Source organism: Drosophila obscura, unplaced genomic scaffold (assembly GCF_018151105.1).
Source record: "Drosophila obscura isolate BZ-5 IFL unplaced genomic scaffold, ASM1815110v1 contig_4, whole genome shotgun sequence".
Classification (NCBI taxonomy): domain Eukaryota; kingdom Metazoa; phylum Arthropoda; class Insecta; order Diptera; family Drosophilidae; genus Drosophila; species Drosophila obscura.
Genome location: NW_024542828.1, coordinates 3,589,139 through 3,611,262, shown reverse-complemented (window position 1 = coordinate 3,611,262; position 22,124 = coordinate 3,589,139). Strand labels below are relative to the sequence as shown.

General features: G+C 40.9%; 1 protein-coding gene across 2 annotated transcripts in view; it reads right to left on the bottom strand.

Moving 5' to 3' along the window:
* The window catches only part of LOC111074955 (histone-lysine N-methyltransferase, H3 lysine-79 specific), a 49,254-nt gene that overhangs the window by 9,265 nt on the left and 17,865 nt on the right, over positions 1-22,124 (bottom strand). For both annotated transcript variants that reach the window (XM_022367997.2, XM_022368005.2), the window contains exons 2-4: positions 1,243-2,466; positions 586-1,169; positions 342-520 (exon numbers count right to left, since the gene is read on the bottom strand). In XM_022367997.2, the coding sequence (XP_022223689.2) occupies positions 342-520; positions 586-1,169; positions 1,243-1,521 (1,042 nt within the window). In that variant the 5' untranslated portion in view covers positions 1,522-2,466. The remainder of the gene's footprint in view (positions 1-341; positions 521-585; positions 1,170-1,242; positions 2,467-22,124) is intronic.

Sequence of the window (22,124 nt, the reverse complement as noted above, 5' to 3'; positions counted from 1 at the left end):
TGAAGCCCCAAGTGAAACGTTTAACGTGATTGTGTTCGTGATTGATAAATTGATACGATTTTGACTGTGATTGATTGATTGATAACCAAATTTATGCGATATTCATGATTGACATTGAATAACTGGAAATATTGAACGATTGCCGTGATCAAAATGATAGATTGATACGATTTTGATTGTGATTGATTGATTGAACCAAAAAAAATAAAAAAATTAAAGATAAACTCAAAATACTGTGATTATGATTGTTTTGGTGATTTATCGATTCTGATTGTGATTGATCGTGTTTTCCGCAATCCTTTGTTAATCCGTCTGTCAGCCTTTGCTGTCAATCCACTTACCAACATGCTCGTGATGATCGTTGCCACCTTTGGTTTTCAGCCGCTGAAAGTATCGCTCCAATATGGTGCGATCAATCACATGCAAATAGTACGAAACGGGCTTGCAGGTCCACGAAACAGAACCCTTCAGTGGCGGTATTTCGCTCACATGCATTATGGTGCCAATATCCGAAAGGTTTCTACAAACAGAAAAAACAGATACAAATTAGCATAAAGATACATTAAACACACATGAATCACTCACCTATCGGTGATCCGAAAATTCAAAGGACAAAACGATTTGGAGGATACAACCCTGGCACCATCGCGTAGATCCGCAAAGCGCTCCTTCAGCTGATGATCGACCGTCGGGCCAAAGGCAAAATTATTCACAAAAACCAGCGTCGAAGAGGTGATCTTCTCGCGATGTTCATCCACAAGGAAATCGCCCTTGATCAGTTTGTACTCGCAGTAGCGTTTGCCAAACCAGCTCATATGCTGGCGAAAGAACAAATCCATTCGTTCGGCATAGCGTGCGGGTGTATCGGCTTTCTCGATGCCAATGCATGTCTTCAGTGGGAAGGATCCGGCCATTTGGAGTACCACTTGTCCCACACCGGAACCGAGATCAATAAACGTATCCTCCTTGCCGACGGTGACATGCTTGAGCATCTGTTGTACCAATTCGTACGATGTTTCGCCGTAGACCTCCGGTGAGAAGGGCTCGTATTGGTTGAGTTTATCCGGATCGAGAACGGCAGCATTGTAAACTAATTGCAAAATGTGTCTTAGAAGGCTAGGGTGAGCGAACTTATTCAATCGCTCGGCGGGCAGTGACGTTCCTTTTTCCTAATGAATACATGGAAGAGGGTAAACCATATAATAGGGTTCTTAGGCATAGATATATCCACAGGATACTTACCAATGCAACAATACTGTCGACGGCCTTGTTGAAGCGATCGACAAGATTTGTCATAGTCTTATAGCAGGCAGTGTCAATTTGATTGAGATTGATCTCCTCGAAGGCCGATTGTATCGATGGCAGATCATCGCAAACGAATTTAATGGTATCAATGATATCGATGCCATTATCATGCTTATCCTGTCCATGGCCAATCTGTAGGGGCCAGGCATAGGCAATCGTTTCCGGGGAGCCAGAGGGCGAACGCAACACCAAGTCCTTGACTTGCGGTGTTGCCATATTCTTCGTTTGCGTCGTCGCCTCCCTCGTTTGCCACAGCCGTCGTTTTGTGGCAAGGGAGGTTTAATGATCGCAGATGTGGTTGTGGTGGTGGTGGGTGGTAGTGTTGGTAAACACTAGTCAGTGTTGTATTATTGTTTGTTAATGGTTTTTGATGATGATCAAAAAAATTGGCATAGGATTTAGATAGGATTCTGGTGTCGAGTGTGTCGTGTGTAAAGGCGTTTGCGTTTACGTTTACGTTTATGGGTTACGTTTAAGGACTACGGCTACGTTTTATGGTTTCTTTTTCTTCTGGTTTTGTTTGTGGTTGGTTTTTTTTTTTTTGTCTTAGGAACAGTGGCAGCGTTGGGTTTAATAATGTATGTATTGGGCTAATAATAATTATTATTTATACTCTTCTCTCCCTCTCTTTATCTCTTCACGTAACTTTACGTTGCGTTACGTTTATTGTTACGTTATGTAACTGCTTTTTAGATGCTGCTTCTGCTGCTGCTGTTTCCTTCCAGCTCTTCTTGCTCCTTCTGCTATCCTTCTGCAGATCCTTCCTCCTCGACTTCCTCTTCCCGTTCTCTTCTTCGTTCCCTTCTTCGTACCTCCTCCTCCAGCAGCAGTGGCAGCCAGTGTTGGTAATGCCCCAAAATACAAAAGTAACTGATGATAGTTGCGTAATTTTATATTTTGCTGTATGCTAAGAAAACGATGCATTTTCCTCAATGTTCAGCAACATTTTCTTCATCGATAGTTTTTCTTTGGGAAATTCCTCCGCCTTTTTTGCATTTAAAGATCGTTGCTGGCATTCCAACTGTTCCTTGGTTTCATTCCACTGCGTTCCAGGGGACGCATGGTTTGCCATTTACCGTTATTATGCATATTGCAAAAGCGCCTTATCCTTAGTGTTGTTAAACGTTATTTTTGTATGTACAAAATGTTTTATTTTCGAGTCTATAATTAAGAGAAAGATGGAAGAAAAGACAGAGAACAATGGTAAATCATAAGTAAATAAGGTTTCGTGATATGTGATAATCAAAAAAATGATCAATAAAACTATAAATTCTGGCAGAAATTGTATGAATAGTATGAGAAATGTACCAAAAATACTGGAGAAAATGTTGTCTAAATATTCTTGAAAATGCGGTGAAAAAAAATTAACATTCTATATAAATATGATATGTAGAAAGATCATAAGTAAAGATATGTCAATATGGAAACTATTTTAATGGTAAATCATTTTGTGAGACTGTTTAAGGTTCTTGGAGTGATATTGAAGAGAAAAGTAGCATAATTCATGGTTGAAAATGGGTTTATTTCTACAAAAAAGACTATCTTTATTCTCTTGTTCGTTATTTAACACTTAATCTCTATTATATTCTGCAACAAGATAGATCCCTCTTTATTTGATGCATGCCAAGAAGAATTCACTCGCTTTGATGCGTTATTAAATTACAATCTCAGTATTCCCACAATGCAGGACAAACCCCATTTTACGAAGCGTTATTCAACACTTGCCAGAGTTCCATTTCATTTTCAGTTCGGTCTTTAAGCTCAATCTCAACCTTTTTACTGTGAAAAGTATCTTAAAAGTATTCCCACACTCTCGCGATTTCGCTACCCGGGACATATTTCTACTACATTGATATGCAAACACCTCTTCTTTCCATCTATATTTTTGCAACAGGAGGGTTGACTTTCATGATTTTTTTGTGTGTTTTTTTGCTGTTTATTATGCTAATTAGTCATTCGAGGCACGTTTCAGCGCAATGCCTTTGCCTTCTTCTTTTAATATTTATTTATTTTTTTTTCGTACTGTATTTTAATGTGATTCCATTATATTCCAGGCTACTTTTTTTGGTGGGCGTGTAGACGACGACGGCGACGACACACAATGTGACTTCATTAGCATAAAACAACGCTGGCGACAGCTTTCATTCATTTGAAACCCTCCCATGAGGAGGTTAGTTAGAGGATAGAGGGTGGCGGGTGGCGGGCAAGTCAAAGGAAAATCAATATCCACCCCCTGCTGGTTGGGCTAACATTAAAGAAATTTCAATGGGAAATGAGACGCAGGCCATTTTCTAATTAAAGCTTATTGCAAAATAGGAATGTTAGGGCTTAAAATTGAAAGAGCTTTAAAGCTTCAATAAACACCGAAAGAGGGAGAGGTAGGGGGGTAGAGAGCGTGTGGGAGAGAGAGAGAAGTGTATTAAGTGCGAGTGGGAGCTAAGTCTAGCATTAAAATTTTTGGCTAGACACAAGCGGCGCATTAAATTGAATGGGTTTTCAACACACAAAACCCCAATTCACTCCGCTCTCCGGTACACCACATCCACGTTCTCTCTGCCTTTCATCTGTCTGTTGTCTGGCAACACTACAACAAAAGTGCAGTGGCAGTAGCCTAGCACATAATGTGCTTTAAGGCACATGGCTCTTCCACACACTCCTCGCTCTCACATGTACTGTACACATGACTCATATGGGTGGGTATGTACCGTTATGTGCCCTATCATTCTTGTTTATGCATGCACGTGCGCGCATCAAACCCCCACCACCCCCTTCACCAAACGAACATCGTCTGTCGTCTGTCTTCCTTCCTCCTCTCTCTCTCTCACTCACTCTTCGACGCAACCGACTCTCGACATTTGGATATCTGTATCCTGTGTGTGTGTGTGTGTGTGTGTCTGTGTCTGTGTCTATGTGTATCCTGTCCTATGTACAGCGCTATGACAGCAGACAAAAGCTATGTATGTATGCCCCACCAGGAGGTTGCCATAGCTGCTGCTGCCACACCCCCATACATAAATATACATATCTTGTACATACACGATAAATACGACGAATATGTAAACATATTTCGCCGGTCAACGAGACCACAAGCACAACAACAACAACAACATCTTCATCCACATGCACACAACATTTATTGTTAATCAATATTCCGGGCAATGAATGAATTTTATTTTAAGCATTTAAGAACGACGCATGTTTTTGGTCATTTCGTAATTTAAGAGTTATGTTCGTCCGTGCGTCGTGTGGCATTGAACGGAGGAGGCAGGCAATGTGTCCTGTCTAGGGCATGGAATATGTGTAAGCATTTTGCAGTACAGAGAAAGTGATTAAAGCTAAGGGTTTTCCCAGAGGCAGAGCTTTATTGAATGCAGGAGGTTCTTCAAGAGGTGTAACCATTCGAATGAATAAAATACAGCGTTTCCCGTGGAAGTTTATCGAATAAAAAAGGATCTGTGTCTCGCGTCAAGCAGCAGCACCCCTCGGTCGTTTCATATATTCACTTAATCTGTGTATTCCTGTGCTTTATGCTCCTGCGGATAACCATTACTTAGCTAACTGAATGTTTCACACCCTTCGAACATTCCCATTAAATGCCCACAAGTCCTCCCCCTTTGAAACATGCAAATATTGTCTCTGCTTCTTCTATGGAGCATCCTGTGAACCATGTATATGTCACGGCTAATTGGCAGCAGCCAGACATTGCCTGTGGGCAGACAGTTTCGACTACACCACATTCCATAAAGGGCCAGAGGCCAGGGCCATGGCCAAACCCATTTATCAGACATTGAACCCCAAAACAATAGCAACAACAAACAAGAAGCAGCAGCAGTCGACGAATATTTGGCAATAATTTGTGGTCATAACCGTAAATTGTCGAGGGCTCGTAACGAGCCGAAAATCAAAAAGTCAAAGTCATGTTCCATTATGGCACAGAGAAGCCCCAGACAACAGACGACAAAGGTCCTGCCGTCCTGGCGCTCATTCTATTCCCAAAAATATCCTTTTGGCATCAAGCGGTTTGTTGTCTAGCCAGAGGGCCCCCCTTCTCAGCCATGTGTGTGTGCGTGTCTATCTCTTGAATATTTCTAACGAAAAATCCATTGAAAATCATCAGACAGAGGCGGGGCGGTGGCTCCACCACAAAACATGTCTACAACAAAAACCGACTTTTGTTGTGTCTGTACTTAGTAGAAATTACGCATACGCAGGAAAAGAAAATTGGGAGATGGAATAGAAGTTAACGGAGATAACGGAGAGATAGGCCATGCTCGACTAATATAAGCAATAAATCATGGTTTTTAGGATGGGTTGCAATCAACTATGTATAATCAAGGTAGTTATGAATTTATTCTTAGTTTTGTATGAACAGGGGGCTTGTTCTATCTTTCATTCGTGCTATCATCATTCAACGTTTACGCGTGACTGGCAATCAGTTGCAAATGCAACAGCCATTGCGAATTGTGGCAGTAAAATGTTTGCACCAATAAATAATCAAATGAGGTCAAATTCGTCATGCAATGGGCACACAAACAATAGTTGCTAGTGATGAAACCTCAGAGTATCATTAAATCATAAAAGTATCGACTTATCGATTACTTTCAATGGCCCGCTTCCATAAGTTCCTCTCCATCTAACATCTCAAGTGGATCCTGCTATCATTTTCAAACGGATTATTAATTAGACAGATGCAGTGTGCTATTTTTATTCATTCGGTATCATTCCGGTATTGTTTTCATAACATTTTTACCCCTTGGAGGCTTGACACACATTTCACCCACACACACACACACACATGCACCAGAGTTTGCCATCAAGTGACACAATTATGGAGGAGCAGTGGGGAGAGGCAGCAAAAGGGGTAGCAGAGGAGCAGTGGGAGAGGAAGATGCGTGCGAGAGATGCATTGCCATCGGCAGAATGCGCTTTTAATCAACTTAAAAAGGCCCCCACACACATACGCCGTGACTGCTGCACTCCTCTCTTCTCTCTCCACTGCCCTGCTCCGTTGCTTCTGCTTTGCTCTCCTCGTTTCCGTTCCCCTTCTCCTCCTCAGCTTATATCACCTACACACGACTCTAGGAACTGAGAAGGCAACGCCCACGCAAGACCGCTATTTATTTGTGCTATTCTGTGGGAATACCCTCTGCAGAAGGGGTATGATGTTTCTGACCAGAGGCTAGCCACATGCAGAATCCGAGTCCCCATCGTAAAGATTCGCTCTATAAACATTAGATCTGCTAGGGTATCAGCAGCTTCGAACCGTAAAGTTAGCTTTGTTTTTTCTTTGTTTTTGTTTTTGGTTTTCCTTTTTTATTTTTATGACTGTTGCCTGTGCCACGCTGTCTGCCTTGGTTTTGCTGCTGCTGCCAGCTCTCTTTCTCTCTGTCTTTTATTTTTGATATCCACAAAACTAAAATAATAAAAACAAATTGCCCATAAAAATGCGAGCATAACCGTTCTAAATGTATACAAACTCGGTTGATGCGGGAGTGAGCGAGAGCTCGAATGAGAGAGAACTAGTTTTATTATTATTTTGATAGGTTTTTATATTCTGCTCTCTCATCTACTCTTCGCTCTCGCTCTCTCGTCACTGATGTGCTTTTTGCATAGTGTGTCAAGGTCAGCAAATTGTGACGGCAATTAAGAAATTAGTCAATTATGCCGTTTAACTGGGCCTTCGTCCACTGCACTCTCTCTCTCTCTCTCTCTACAATTCTCTCTCTGTTAGCTCTCTCTGTACCTCTCTCCCTCTGTGTTTGCACTGCCTCTCTCTCCCCGCACCCATTAACTAGTTTTTCTGTTTCATAATCTGTTTAATTTAATCCGTTTTTTTTCTGTCTCTTTCTCGTGCTCGTTCTGACAATTAAAATTGTTTCTACATACATACATACATATATTAAATATCAAACTCAGTTACTTTGCATTTTATTTGTTTTTCATTTGTTTTTTTTTTCTTTAACTTTTTCATTTACATTCAGTAGAATATTTTCTCTGCTTTCAGGGTCACGTGTAAACGTGTCATTGTTTTTGTTAGCTTTTTTTGTTGCTATTGCTGCTATGGTTGTTGCCTGACCGAAGGTTACTTTAGTTTACGCTTTGATTTCTCGTTAATTATTATCGTTGTAAGTGCTATTATTGCTCAATGAGTTTCCGAAAAGCTACAGTGATCGTTCGGAATGGAGCACCACGAGTGATTTCAGTATTTTCTTTGGCATTGACATTTCCAAATTGGAAACATTTCTTTATTCTGAGGTAGCACTGTTTTTCCTTTTTGTGTTTATTTTGCATGTTAGCACGAAGGCTAAAGCCTAATAATCATCGTGTTTATTTCCGGGTGTAAAAATATCATTACAGTTTTAGGAGCACTGTGTATACTCGCAAAAGTTTTAGGAAAATTGTCAGTAGTATATTTTTAGAGTACAGTTGAGAAGCCACTGCTTATTCCACAAAATGCTCAAATTTGAACAGCTGCTTTTTATGGCATTTCTGGAATTGCAAAAAACAGCGAGAAATTCTTGAGAAATTCTGAGAATATCGCCGTAAATATTTTTGAAATTCTAAAATATTTTATCCACACAATTAAGTGTTTAAATAAAAGTGGGAATTTTTTGGAAATTATTGTACAGCTGTTGAATGCAAAATGGAGACATTAAAATAATATTAGTTATTGAAAATTCACCAACAAGGAATTTAACTAATTTAATTCCACCAACAAAAACACCTTTAAGAAAGGGGCAAGCGCTTTAATTTCAAAGGTTGAACCCTACCCCGAATACAGACTACACCCATGGTGTGCTATTGGTATTATCGATGTGATGCGATGCCCCTCTGCTCTCTAGCATCACAGGGGTCAAAGTCTTCTTCTATTAGTACAGCGCTGTCGATTTTGTTGTTCTGTTTTGTCTCCTCAATAAGCATTGAGGTCAGTGATTATCAATCTATATATGTACATGCATACATACAGATACACTATATAGAAACACATTTGTACAGGCTAGATGAAACATTCTGATATTTTGTATAGAAACTACATACATAAATCGTTTGAATGTGAAGCTTTGATTGGATTTTCCTCTTCAAACAGATAAGGGAGGCACACTCTCTCTCGCTCTCTATCCCCCTTCTTTTTATGTATAGCGCCACCTGTGTGGCGTTGTCATCAAATGTTTGCTCCACAAAAACCAAATGCAAACACAACACGAAAATCCCACCGATAAGATAGGAATAAGCATTTGACCTACTTACAAATGATTGTTTTTTTGATTCGAAAAAAGAGCCAACACATGTGACATACACAAACCACAAATTCAGAAAAGACTTTGCTGTATAGTTTTTCGATCAAACCAGCAGCGGCTGCAAGTCAAACACCTGCCATGCCATGCCACAACAGGAAGGAGTCCAGTTCACAAAAAGAAAGACAAAGAACAAGAGTAACTTCTCTCCCCTGCTGTCTGTATTGTGGTACGTGCCACAGATCAAAGTACGAAGTAGCTCCCCTTTCTGGGGATCCAATGAATGAAAGGAAGGTCATCCATCAATCGTCCTGCGGTTTTGTAAAGAAAAAGCAGCTGCTAGCTGAATGGACGGAGCCAGGCGATCTGCCGATGAGGGATGTTGTGTCTTGAGTATGTAAAAGAGACAAAAAAAACATGTACAAGACATTTCCCTCATGCCACATGCCATACAGACCTGTGGCAGACCAAAACATTGTAATTAAATTCATAAAGAATTAAGATAAAAACCCATTTCGATGATTTTTATGTCATGTAGGTGAAGTTGTTGAAATTAAACTGATGGTAGAGGCACTTTAAAGAGGGAAATAAAGGGGTGAAACGAATGGCACAAGTGCTTTCGTCACGCTATCGAGTGATATTTATAGAAATTCAAGTTAATTTAAGTGTAAAATGTTGTTTGGTAAAGAATTTAAAACAAAGCGAAGGCACTGAAAAAGAGATAATATTTAAGGAAATATCACCACTTACTCAATGATATGAAATATCATACAAATCTTTACAGAACATTTATCCCATAAAAGAAATAAACATTAAGACATGTTAAAGACCGTTTTTAAAGTGTATATTTAAGTATTATTTACAGCAAAAATTGCATTTAAATAATGTAAAATATCTCAGACCCAAACTAAACTTAAGAAAACAAAAACGCTTCATTGCATTGTTGCCAAACTTCAACCCAAAAAGTACAGAAAGACACAGACACACACACACAACTCCTTTGGCACCTACACCATCTCATAGCCACACCCAAAATAAAAAAAAACCCCAAAAGGTTAAAATGCACAAAAAAGGAACAGAAGAAGCTCCACGAAGCAGTGGAGCTACTCTTGAAGAAGAAGCTGAGGAAAACCCCACCCCAAGGGAAAAGTTTGTTTTTTCGAAAAGGTGAAGCAAAACCCCAAAAGTTCAAAGAAAAAGCACAAATTGGAGGAGAAAAAGAACCAGAGAGAACCCGAAAAAAATCGTAATCGATTTTAAATTATCGCAAAAGAACGATAAATAAAACTTTTCACTTCAAAGCAGGGCACAAAAAAGCAGGAAACATTTGCTACTGCTGGGAAAACTGCTTTAAAGGTTAAATATTTTTAAATCTTCAAAAGAGGAAGTGCGGGAGGATGTGGACTGCTTCTCTGCCTCTGCCAGCAACTGGAACGACAGCGTAGTCGGTGGCTGTTTCTACCTCTGCTGGCACGTCAAGGAAAGTCACTTTGAGACGATGGGAAGCACCTGCGGGTGTGTGTACATACAATCCGCTTAATGCGAATGTGTGGAGAAATGTGCAGAGAATGGCAAATCAAAAACAACGAAGAAATAAATAGGAACAAGGCAACAACAAAGAAGAAAGAACAGAAGGAAGAGGTAAGCCGCACTACAAAGGGAAAAGCATTGGAGGTGCAAGCAGTTGAAGCTGCAGTAGAGCCCTAATAGCAAGCATAACTAGAGAGCAAGTAGGAGCCAAGAGCTAAATAATAAAGCAGTGCACAAGCAGTACAAGCAGAGAAGAACCAAGAGAAGCGTAGCTAAAGCAGCACCACCAGATGAGGATGATGATGATGATGAATTAAAACTATGTAAAAAGCATAAACTATGTTGAGAGGTGGGGCAGAAGGAGGAGGGAAAGTGGTGGTGGCACTGCCAGAGGATACTGACTGCGGCGGCCAAAGGGAAAGTAATGGCTGTGGGGGGCTGCCACACAAACTGCGAGGCAGAGACCAACGACAAGCCTGAAGTAAATGTGGGGTCTTTGTATGAGCGACGACTGTGGCCCGCCCCACCCCCCAAAAACTTATCAAATATACAGTAATGTGGGCGGAACCCGTTAAAAAAAGGGGGTTCTGCGAGCGGGCGGAGCCTCTGTTGGGGCCTGAAATATGCAAAAAGTTGTTGAAAAGTTGGCAAAAGGCATAAAAACGTTAGACGTTGACAGAGACGTTGCCGTCCACTGCGACTGCGACGATAACTGCTCTGCTGCTGCGGAGATGGAGGTGGAGGAAAGATGATGTTGATGATTGCTTTTAGGGGAGGAATGGGGTAGGGAGGAATAGAGGGGCATTAGAGAGAGGGGAAATACGTAGAGGGTGTGGTGCTTGGGGCTGGTGCCAGGTTTTGACTGACTTTTTGGAGCGGACACACACATGTGTGTGTAGGGTGGGAAAGAAGCAGTGTTGTACAGGAGCGAAGTTGGGGTTTTTAGCAACAAAATAGTCAACCTTTGGGTTTCGTTTCATTCTTTCTCAAAAATTCTACCTCTACATGTTCATATCTCCATTTCTGTACAGCTATTTTTTGCCTGTCTCCCTCTACAAAGTTTCTTAGTCACGCGTCGTGCAGCAGTGCCCCTCAGTCGGTTAGCTGCGTTTTCCGCTTGAAAGACTTTCTTTTAAGGGGAGTTTAGATAGAATCGAACTAATTAATATTACTAAGAATGCTAACTGTTTGCTTGAAATAGCTTTCACTGTAGTTCGCTCTTCCTTTCGACCTTTTGCCAGTCATTTGGTCCCAATTCATAAACAGTTTTCGAGAGCCAGTACCCCAACTTGAAGTTTGAATAATTCCACATAACAGAAAAGAGAGACAGAGACAGAGACTAGGAGAGGAGAGGGGGGCATGAGGGCATTGAGAAAACTTCCGACAGTTTAGGGATTTTGTTGTTAAATAACGGCATCCGCCTAATCAATATCCTTTTGACAGGACGACAGCAAACAACAAAAGGGAATGCAAGATAAGCTTCGACTATATTCGAGGATATTTTCGCTTAGAAATATTTTCAGCTTCCTTTTACGAAAAGGAAAGCAAAGAAATTTACGCCTTGAGGCGGCTTCTGGTAGAAATGCGGGAGGTAGGGAGGGTGATGGATAACGATGGGTAATTTCGTTGCCAAAAACTTTTGGAAATATTTTCAAATAATAGTTGAGAAAAAGATCCAAATATTTCGTATTTTGTTGTGCCTTAAGTGAGCTTAAAGGATCTTCCTTAATCAGAAGATAACGAAATTTTCTTTAGGATTTACATGAGCTTACACATTGGGAAGATAAATGAGATTGGGCAATTTCTAGAGCATAAACATGAAGCTAATCTGGGGTTCCAAGTAGTCTGAAGTAATTTCGTCTGCATTTTCAGGCGAAACAACCATTTATCCACTAAATTCCCTATTAAATTCATAAATTTCCCCATTTAATTCATAAATTACCACAATTTCCATATAGATTTCCCTTAATAAATTGTCATAATTTAATTTAACATAAATTGAAATTTGTTCGCGTCTGTTTCTGATTGAAGTTCTGCCCCTCAATCGAAGAGTGGAAGTGGCATTCCATGCGCCAAGAAAAAAGTCGAGTGAAAAAATGAATTAAAATATATTAAAGTCAAGCGCAGACATGCGCTCCGCTCCCTCCCTCTCTCTCTCTCTCTCTGTCTTCATTAAAGCTAAAGCTCTTCGCTCTTTAATGGTACGAAGGCGGAATAAATATCCCACATAGCAACACGAGGGCTGCAATAACAATAAGAACAGCAATAGAACCAGAAGGAGCAGTAACCAAAAGCAATAAGAGAACGAGAGAGACCAAAGTAATAAAACACACTGAACAAAAATAATCAAAAATAAAGTACTATAGAGTCGAGGTTTATATACCCTTGGAGGTCAATGATTTACTTTAAAAACTGCGGGAGCACTAAAAAAAAAGCTGGTAGTGCTTTATAAACTGCTTACTTTCATAACAGCTAATCTTTTTAGAGTCCTACTGATCTATTGCTTTCAGTGGAGCTTTCTTCAGTTTTCTTTGTAGTTTAGAAAATAAAAATATTCTATACAAGGTAGGAAATAACTATTTTCGATTTTAGCAAGCTTATAATAAAAACCAAGACACCCTCTCTTTCTCTCTTCAAGGGTAAGGGTATAGAAAAAACCCCAGAGAAACGTTGTGCGTGTATGTGTGTGTACCCAAGTGGCGGTGTCGGGTGGGTTTTTTTTTCTTTTTTTGCTGTGAACAGCCTCGCCTTTCTCTGTGGGTTGGGGTGGTGGAGGAGGAGGTTGAGCGGGTGGTTCTACTGCTACTTGTGCTGCTGCTGCTGCTGCTGCTTCTGCTGTTGATGAGAATGTTTGTCGGTGGTGGTTGGGTTGGGGGGAGGTTTCAACACAGACGACTAGTCGTTGCCGTTGCTGCTTCTTCGTCATCAACAACGTCATCATCTTGTTTATTTTTATACCATATATTCCACAGGGTTGCTGCTTCCACTTCTCCTCCTGCTGGTCGGGGGTGGTGGTGGTGCCTGCCACTCTTTTTTCGCATTAATTGCTTTATCGATTTTTTCCAAGCATTTCCAAGCCTTCAAGCACTCATCATTCTGACCCGCACCCACCCCCCCTGATTGTTGTTGTTTTTAGCACAAGGACGTGGAAAAAGGCAACATGGAAAATGTGGAAACAAAAACTGAAGAACAAATGCCTCCCCTTTCTGTTGCCCCTTCTCTCGCTGTCTACCTTTTGTAAGTGTGAATGAAATGCCAAGATGAAAGTAGGGAGCAGAAATCTAACCAGTAGACGGTAGTAAGGAGAATGCAACGAAGAGCATCAGAGAGGGCAGTAGATAGGAGAATCTTATCAAATAGAATGCAAAAATGGAGAAAGGTAATTGAAGCAGGAAAAAGCAGTCAAAAAGAAGCAGTAGATTCCTTTAAAGAAAAGGCAGAGCAATCTGCTTAAAAAATAACAACGAGCAGTGAAGCAGTTATGAACAGACACAGGACAGACTGGAGTACACTCTGAAGATCGGCATTAAAAGCAGTAGACACAAGACGGAAGAATTCTACAAACAAGCGAATCAAATAACAAGAATCCCACTTCAAAGGGATATCCATGGAGAAAGTACTGAATGAATAGAAATAGGTGGTGGCAGGTGGGGGTGGTGGTTGGAGCCGGCCAAGAAAATGCATTCACTGAATGACTGCAAATCTCTCTCTCTCCCTCTCTGTCTCTCTCTTTTTGTGAAAAGCAATGGGTGGAAAATAGCAATGAAAAGTGCTTTTTCCACCTGCCGCAATTTTGCACAAAAGGAGAAAAACAAAACAAAATAAAAGCCGGTGAACGAGTGAGAGACAAAAAGAGGAGAGTGCGAGTGAGAAGGAACACCGAAAGTAGGGCAACTCATGTCCCGCCCACTTGCCAAAACCAAAACAGCGACAGAGTTGCCAGGCCACAGAAAGAAACAGAAAAAAACAAAAACATCATAATAAAAGCAAGCAGAATGCATGCATGCAAAATGAGTGCAGCAGAGGAGTGGCAAGCAGAGGAGGAGCAGCGGCGGCACCGGCAGAGGCACCATAACAGAGCTACAGCTACAGACCGACAGGCGGCGCCCTCAACCACACCTCTCTCTACCTCTTTCCCACTCTCCTTATGTATCACGTTAATGCAGTAGAATGAGAGAATAAAGGTTTCGATCTTATTGATACCCTGGACGATTGACCACTTCTGTTATAAATTCTGTTGTTTTGGTCGTACGATTCTAATGAAAATAGGTGGAAGTAGAACCTGCACAAGAATCCAAAATATTCCAGCTTCTGCTGCATATTCGTAATACCCATTCCTTTCGAGGGGTATCCCAACAAAGAAAACAACAAAAATTGCAGTAAAAGTGTGTGCACAATCTCCCCAATTCCCCCGTTTCCAACAACCCCACCACTTTCCACCCAACAAAAAACGAGGTCAACTATTTTCTGTGAGAGAAAGAGAGATGCCAAAGAGAGGGAGAGAGAGAGAGAGGCAGACCGCCGCCTGCTGCCTTGCATTTTAGTTTCAATTGCGTGCGTTCGTTAGTTAGTAGGTTATGTTTATGTAAATTTGCATAATTACAGGCACTAACGCGAAACACATAACATACAGATTAATACGGATATATACAGATATAAATAATACATGTAAATACATATGTATGTTGTGTGTTCCCTTCACATTGAATGCAATTTTAATGCACTGCTTGCACTTTAATATTAAAGCCTGCAGTGAAATGCGGCAACAGTGCCACTGCTTTGTGCGTGTGAAGTGCGGCAACTGTGCAATTGCTTTGTGTGAGAATGCAAGGGGAAAGAGTGAAAGAGTGGCAGAGTGAAAAATGGGTCAGTAATTAAAACTCCAACGCCCTGAAGGCTTCGAATTGTTAGAAATTGTTGGGCGCAGACAGCTGGAATACGTACATACATACATATATCTATATCTATAAAGCAAGATGTTGAATTAATATGTGGTGGTAGGAGGGGAGTGATAGTTAGAAACATAGAAAGATGGTTGAGACGCAGAAATAAAATAAAGAATTGCTAATTGGAAAATCATCTACAAATGTGCTTCAGGGGGTTAAATGGCGAACGAGAAAGTAATTGAGAATCATCTGACTATTAGTTGAGATACATTACAGAGTTTCATGGATACGTGGTGAATCACAGGTAAAATATTGATCTACTTTTACCATTTCTAGGTTTTCCTCCAATTTCTTAATTGTTATTCTGATAGGTAAAAAAAAACCCCTTTATGTCACTTCGTTTCTAGATAAAAACATAATTTTTCAGTGGAATTTATTTATTAAACCAATCAAATATTTGTTTCCATCTCTGTTTCCATTCTCTTACAACTCCCTAATCATCTATTAGTGCCCTATCCCTTTTCTCTGATTGCACTCTTATCCCTCTGTCTCTCTCAATCCCTAATTCAATCTGCTCTTTTTCGACAGCTCATTTGATATTCTCTTTTTGTTACCCTTGTCCCACTGTACATTACGTGCCAATGGTCACGTAACACACAAAACACAAAGCGAATACAACAATCAGCCAAAACCAATCCCCAAAGCCAAACCCAACGACCGAACATTGGACCCCACCAATAACATTACTAAAACATGTTGAAAATACAGAAGAAAAAAGAAAAAATAGAGAAACCTCCGACAATAGCTCAAAGGAAATGGCAAAAAGAATGCCTTAAATAAATAAAAGAAAAGCCTGGCCTGGCCTGGGCTAAATTACGGAGTTAAAAGAAAAATAATAATGTAGAACGAAACGAACCTACGCCAAAGAGAGAGCAAGATGGAAAACAAATCAAAAAGAACAGCGACAACACAAGAGTACGAAAAAGGGAACGAATTGTAGGAGGAATGAGAAACACAGAACATCATCCCACTACTGTGATGCGATGTTGCCAATTTTCAAGCAATCAAAAGACAGGGTTGCTCTGTCACTTGCACAACGAACAGCAAACAGAAAGCAGAACGGATAAAAACATCGTATGGAGTACAAAAGCAAAAAACAGAATAGAAATTGAAACATCCTTTCCCTTCGACACAGGTTGGGGGTTGAGGGGGAGAATGAAACTATAGATGGAAGGACGATTGAGGTTTGGCTTTCCCCGAGAGAGAGAGATAGAGAGAAAGAGAGTGAGTGAGAGAGAGGGTGAAAAATGCAACAAGAAGAACCTGCCACAAGGGTTGCCAGAGCACACTAGACTCTAGCTCTGGAGTTTCCCCAGGGGGATGGCTGGTAAAGGTGCATGCTCTCTTTCTCTGGTATGTGTGGCACGGGTGGAAAGGGTGGGTGGTTGCAGCAAACATTTCCGGGTAAGTAGCAATCCTGCTGTAATAAAATCTGTCTAACTTTATTGTAAGGCGGCGTCCAGCGGGTGGCGGGGGTTACGGGTGATATCCGTCCTTACGGGCTTCTGGGTTCCGGGTACTTGGGTTCTGGTATTGAGATTTGGGGTTTGAGTTTTTGATGGTTTGTCGGGCGTTGGTTTGGAAAGCACAAGGCGTCGCGCACTTGAAACAGGCAACAAAATCTATTGTTAAAAAAAAAAAACCATAAAATAAATATAGAAAAAAAATAGTCTGGGGGTTAAAGAGCAGGACCGGCTCTTTGGGTGTTGGAGGGTTCTGCCGCTTGGGATGCTAAAGAGAGGTCTGCTTCTTGGTGGGTTTTCGAGAGACATAGAGAGAGAGGGGCTGCCTCCTTTTAGGTTTGCAAAGAAGAAATGCCAGATGAAATATGGTAAAAAATGTAAATTGAACAAAATTTGTTGTTTGTGGCTTGTGGCAAAAGAAATTTATGTTACAATTGAGGACAGGGCGGCGGTGGCACAGCCACCGAGCCATAAACTAAAAATAAAAGTAGAAAAAGTTGAGCTGAAAAAAATATATAGAGAAAAATACATGGAAGTAAAGTAAAGTAAAGTAAAAAAAAAAAAGATACAACAAAAAGAAGAGCTACAAAGTTGAGAAAAGCGATTAAATTTCATGAATTATGGGGCTAAAACGGAGATAGATTCCGGGGGGTTTTCAAGGGGTTTTTGGTTGCCAAGGGAAGCTGTTGTAATCCAAGATGAGTTACGATAGATAGAGGAGGATAGAAAACCAGAGACCGGAGTTGAGCAAAGAAAAAAATGCTTAAAGTAAGTGAAAACTGCACAATATATTTACAGTTACGGCGTGAAGTTTGGCAACGTGAACAAAAGTAAAAATGAAATATGATAACGTTGTGACATTAATCATTCCCAAAGGTATTTATTTGAGTTGCGTTTTGAAAAGAATTTAACGGAAAAATAAAATATCTTTAGGATTTTAATGGAGTACATACATACATACATAGCTCAGGAATTTGTTGCTTTAAGTCTTAAAGTTTAAGAGGAAATATGGCACCGTTTCAGCTTAAATCATACATATATGTCGATAATTGTTAGATCACTTTGGTTTACAAGAACTGAAGTTTGGCAACGCTGAATTTTCTTTAAAAGTGAATAAACCCCTCAAAACAATGACTAAGTGAAATCTGGCAACATTGTGCACAGAAACCAATCAATTTTTTGTTGAATAAATATCAACATTTCACCATGAATCATGCAAATGCTATGTATATTTACAAAGAACTGAAATTTGTCAACCTCTCATTCACTTCAGGCTCTGATTCATTTTTTTCTAGCCCCAAAAATACGAATAACTGCATATCCATTTGCATATTAATATTTATACCACAACAAAAACGAACAAAGAATCTTTATATATAAATGTATAATTTATAAATAAAGACATTTTTGAATGCATTTTTAGCCACTGAAAAATAAACACGTAGGGGAGGGAATCAAGAAAACAGTAAAAACACAGAAATGGTAATATGAATATGAAACACATACGAATGGGGAAGGAGACAGCACCGTGTGTTGACAGTTTCAGGTTCATTGAACTGAAATTAATTAAAAATCAAGTTGAAGGTCGTTTCCATTCCCGCATTCCCCCATAAACAAACAAAAAATATACGCGCAGCAACAGTAAAATATGTCGAAAAAAGTGAGTATTTAATCTGAATAAACAGCGTACTGCCGAAATGTACAAAAATTGAAACAAATAAAAAACTGGTATTTTCGGCAAAGGTCAGTGAACATTTTTAACAATTAAAGAAAGAAGAAGATAAAACAGAGACAGAAACAGTAACAGACAAGTGGAAACAACAAAGGAAACATGAGAAGATAGAAAAGAAGAGTGAGGAGGAAAGACGGGGGAAGAGGGGGGACCTGGCTGGATATCATTACGATCATGAGCATTTCTTAGCCATGTCTCGTCTCTGTCTCTCTTTCTCGCTCTACCAACAAAGAAAACCTGTTTTAATTGAAGCTCTGTATTTCGGCTGCGGCTGCTGCGTGAAATATGGCAACAGCGCGCGTTCGCACCGCACGCACAGGGCAATACAAGAGAAACCGAAAAAACAGTTGGCAGCACCACATTGCCTTCTCTCTCTCTCGCTCGCTCTCCACATTCCCAATCAGAATTTCAAACATTTTAATACCAGAAACGTGACGCAGCATTAGAAGGCGAAGAAAGAGAGAGAGAGGGGATTAACAGGGAGGGGGAGGCATACAGTGGAACAATTGGTAAATGAAACAGCAAGAACAGAGAGCCGCCGCAGCAGCTGCGGCTGATGCCCGCTGGCTAATGGCTTCGAGTGCAAGCGAGACACCTATACAGGGGCTGATGATGCGTTGATAGCTAGCGGCATTAGAGCGAGTTTTACAGGGTATATACCTTGTACAATGTAGAGTATACGAGCATATGCCACAGGTGTAGCTCAATGTAACAAACATTGCAACGTTGTGGGGACTATACTGTGTGTACAAATGTTACGCACCAATAAATTCTTATTGTTTGAATTATTTTGAGAGTATTTTCTTCGACTGTATAATTTTATTTCATACCGATGAGTTGCACCTGCGACTGCAGGTATCCCAATAGTCGCATCTACAGAAATGCCTATGTACTAGTTTTTTTGTTTTTGTCAGCATTCAAGAGAGTGAGAGAGAGATTGGAGTGTGTATATGTGTGACAGGTGTTCGTTAGTGCGTGTCAGTGTGTGTGTGTGTGTGTGTGTGTGTTTACTGATGTGTCTGCCTGTGAGTGCATAGACGACGTAATAGCAGCATAACTGCATCGAGTGCCAGAGTCACGTACGCCACACAACAAAACTACAGCTACAGCTACAACTACAGTGGGGGCCCGAATATAAAGCAGACCAGACGCAACACACAACACAAACACAACGCAGGTGTTCATTTTTCATTGAGAGAGTGAGAAAGGGGCATGGGGGGAGGGCAGGGCATGCTACTTCTCAATTTCAATGCAACGCCAACAAGTGTCACATTAAATAAGGAAATAAACAACGAGTTCTACTTGTCTCAAGATTTCGCACTACCGACCGACACAGTATTATGCAATGCAATTTCTGCCTTTTTTGTTGCTTTCGCAAAACCCCCCAACCCCAGTCCACCCCACCGTATAAATCATGCGATTATGAGTCATATTTTCAGGTACAGAAAAGGTCAATGCTTGTGTACACGCAAAATTAACATATTTGAAGGCATCATTAATTTTAGCTTTGAACTTTATTCGTAATCGTTTGTGCCTTAAAGCATGGCTTAACTTTTGCTTTGAACTTGCAACTAATTTTAGATCTCGCCATTTGGTTATTAACTTCGGGGCTCGTTAGAAGTTTTTTGCGCATGAATGAGGTAATCATTAAAGTTCGGACGGACAGACAGTGGTAGTGTGGCCCTGGCAAACCTGACAACCAGTTTGAAGGTCTCAAATCAAATCTATTGTCTAATTTAAGCTTCAAAATGTTCTGTCACTTTATGGAACTTATGTGTGTGTTTTTAGCCTACAGATAAGTTTGACTGATAATTGTGTATCAAGGGTGCTCCAATTAGATAAAGTAGGGGCCTCCAAATGGTAATGGAGTGGAAATAGATATGATGGTTGAGATATGTATGATACTCCCTCCCCATGTAAAACACGTGATGATTGTTTAAGGTAAAGTGATACATATTCCTAAAATTCCTTCACTTTTCATAGGAATTTTCTGCCATATGAAGGCTTAACCATGTTCAATTATCCAACAGAAACAAAATTTTTCTTTTGAATCTTTTGGAATATCTTTCTTTTAAACCATCCATTCGTTTTTTTAAGGCTATTCCTTCGTCTCCCCTTGGGCTCATTTAATTCCGTGGCCATACATTTATCAGCAGACTTTTATGGGCTTTACCCTGGTAATAGCCCTCCTCTCATATCTTCTTCGTTTTTAAAGCCCACTAACTTGTCACTGACACTGCAGGGGCCGTCCTCTACTCTCAAACACAGCGACATATGCGGCCTTAAAGGTAGGGCCACCACACACCCACACACAAAGCTAACTCTTTCTCTCTCTCTCTCTCTCCTGATCTGTGCCTCTGTCTGTTTGTGGGTTTGTTGGCGCTCTTTGTCTATTTTGTGTTGCCACTCTGCTGTGGTGCACATAACGTGTTTTTCAGCCGAGGCGACGGCCTAAACATAGCCCCAAAGAACCAGGCAAAGGCAACAAAAGCAGAAGAAACAAAACAAGCAACAGAGAAACAGCAGCAATAGAGGCTGCCAAAGCTATTGATACCTTCTAGATCAATCTTTTTTTATTTATTTATTTTCAATGGCAGATGGAGTATATAGCGATTCGATCAGTAAAAAGAAGGGTATTTTATTAAGAACGATCATTGCCAATATCGGTTTCAAAACCATTATACCCCTCTGCAGAAAGGGTATCTGAAACCTGCAATACATTTCATGCCTTTAGGCTAAATACGTCGCCGTGTTGCTCATCTCTTTCTCTCTCTCCCTATCTTTATGCTCTGCTATGCTCACTCTTGTGACTACAATGTTGTTGCTGCTGCTGTTGTCGCGCGACTTCAACGTCGGCCGCATGGCCAACGACCTTTATCATGCACACACATACACACACACAGCCAAACACGCGCGCACATGCACGAACATGCACGCTCAACCACATTCACATGGCTGCGGCTGCTCTGCTGCTGCTGGTGGCTCCCTCTTCGCCCACGGGCTCCTCTTCGCTTCTCTTCACATTACTCCCCTCCACACTTCGCGGGCAGAAGTGAACTCTCAGACGTCAGACGCTTTTAGCATTTTATCTGCCCGCGCTCTCTCTCGCGCTGTTTGCTTTACTCTTCATTCGTTTATGCGTGACTCGCGCTATCCTACGCCCTGCACACCCCACCCTCTTGCAGACTCGACCCACTCCTCTACCCTACTCTCTTCACTCCTATAGCAATTTAATAATTTCGAGTTTCAAGTCTCTCTTTTGCTTCGCTCACAGACACACACACACTACACTCTCGCACAACACAACAACCTGTCTGGCACACTCATGGATGGGACTGTAGTTGTTGCTTCTATTTACGCTATTTACCCCAGCACAAGGGGTATGATAATTTTGATCAGTCGTCTTGGAGCGCAAAGAGATTCTGCATTTCTTTCCCTGTTGCAGGGTATCTTTCCTTCGCTTCCACAACCTAAGCTTCTGCCTCTCTTTGCATGTTTTTCAATTAAAGTGCAAGCAGCAGCAGCAGCAGCAGCAACAGCAGACGGCAAGCAGTCCACAATTTTAAGCTTCCTCTATGGCCATCTCTTTTCCACTCGCATAGTAATGTAATGTGTGTGTGTCTGTGTTGTAATCGACGCTTAAAGTTTTACCGTTATGGGGGCCCGGTGTAATAATCAACAACAGTTGTGTGTCTTTTGCTGTCCCTCTCCGCCTCCCTCTCTCATTATGCGTTTCATTTGTTTCGTGAGGGGATTCTTATCGCATTTGACACGCACACACCAGCAAACACACACACACAACAAACAGTAGGAGCAAGTGGCGCCATCTATAGCCTCCAAATGCAATTTGAATGCACTTTTGACACCCTGTAAAGGTAGGGTACAAGGGTATGTTGGTGTCGGGCAAAGGTAG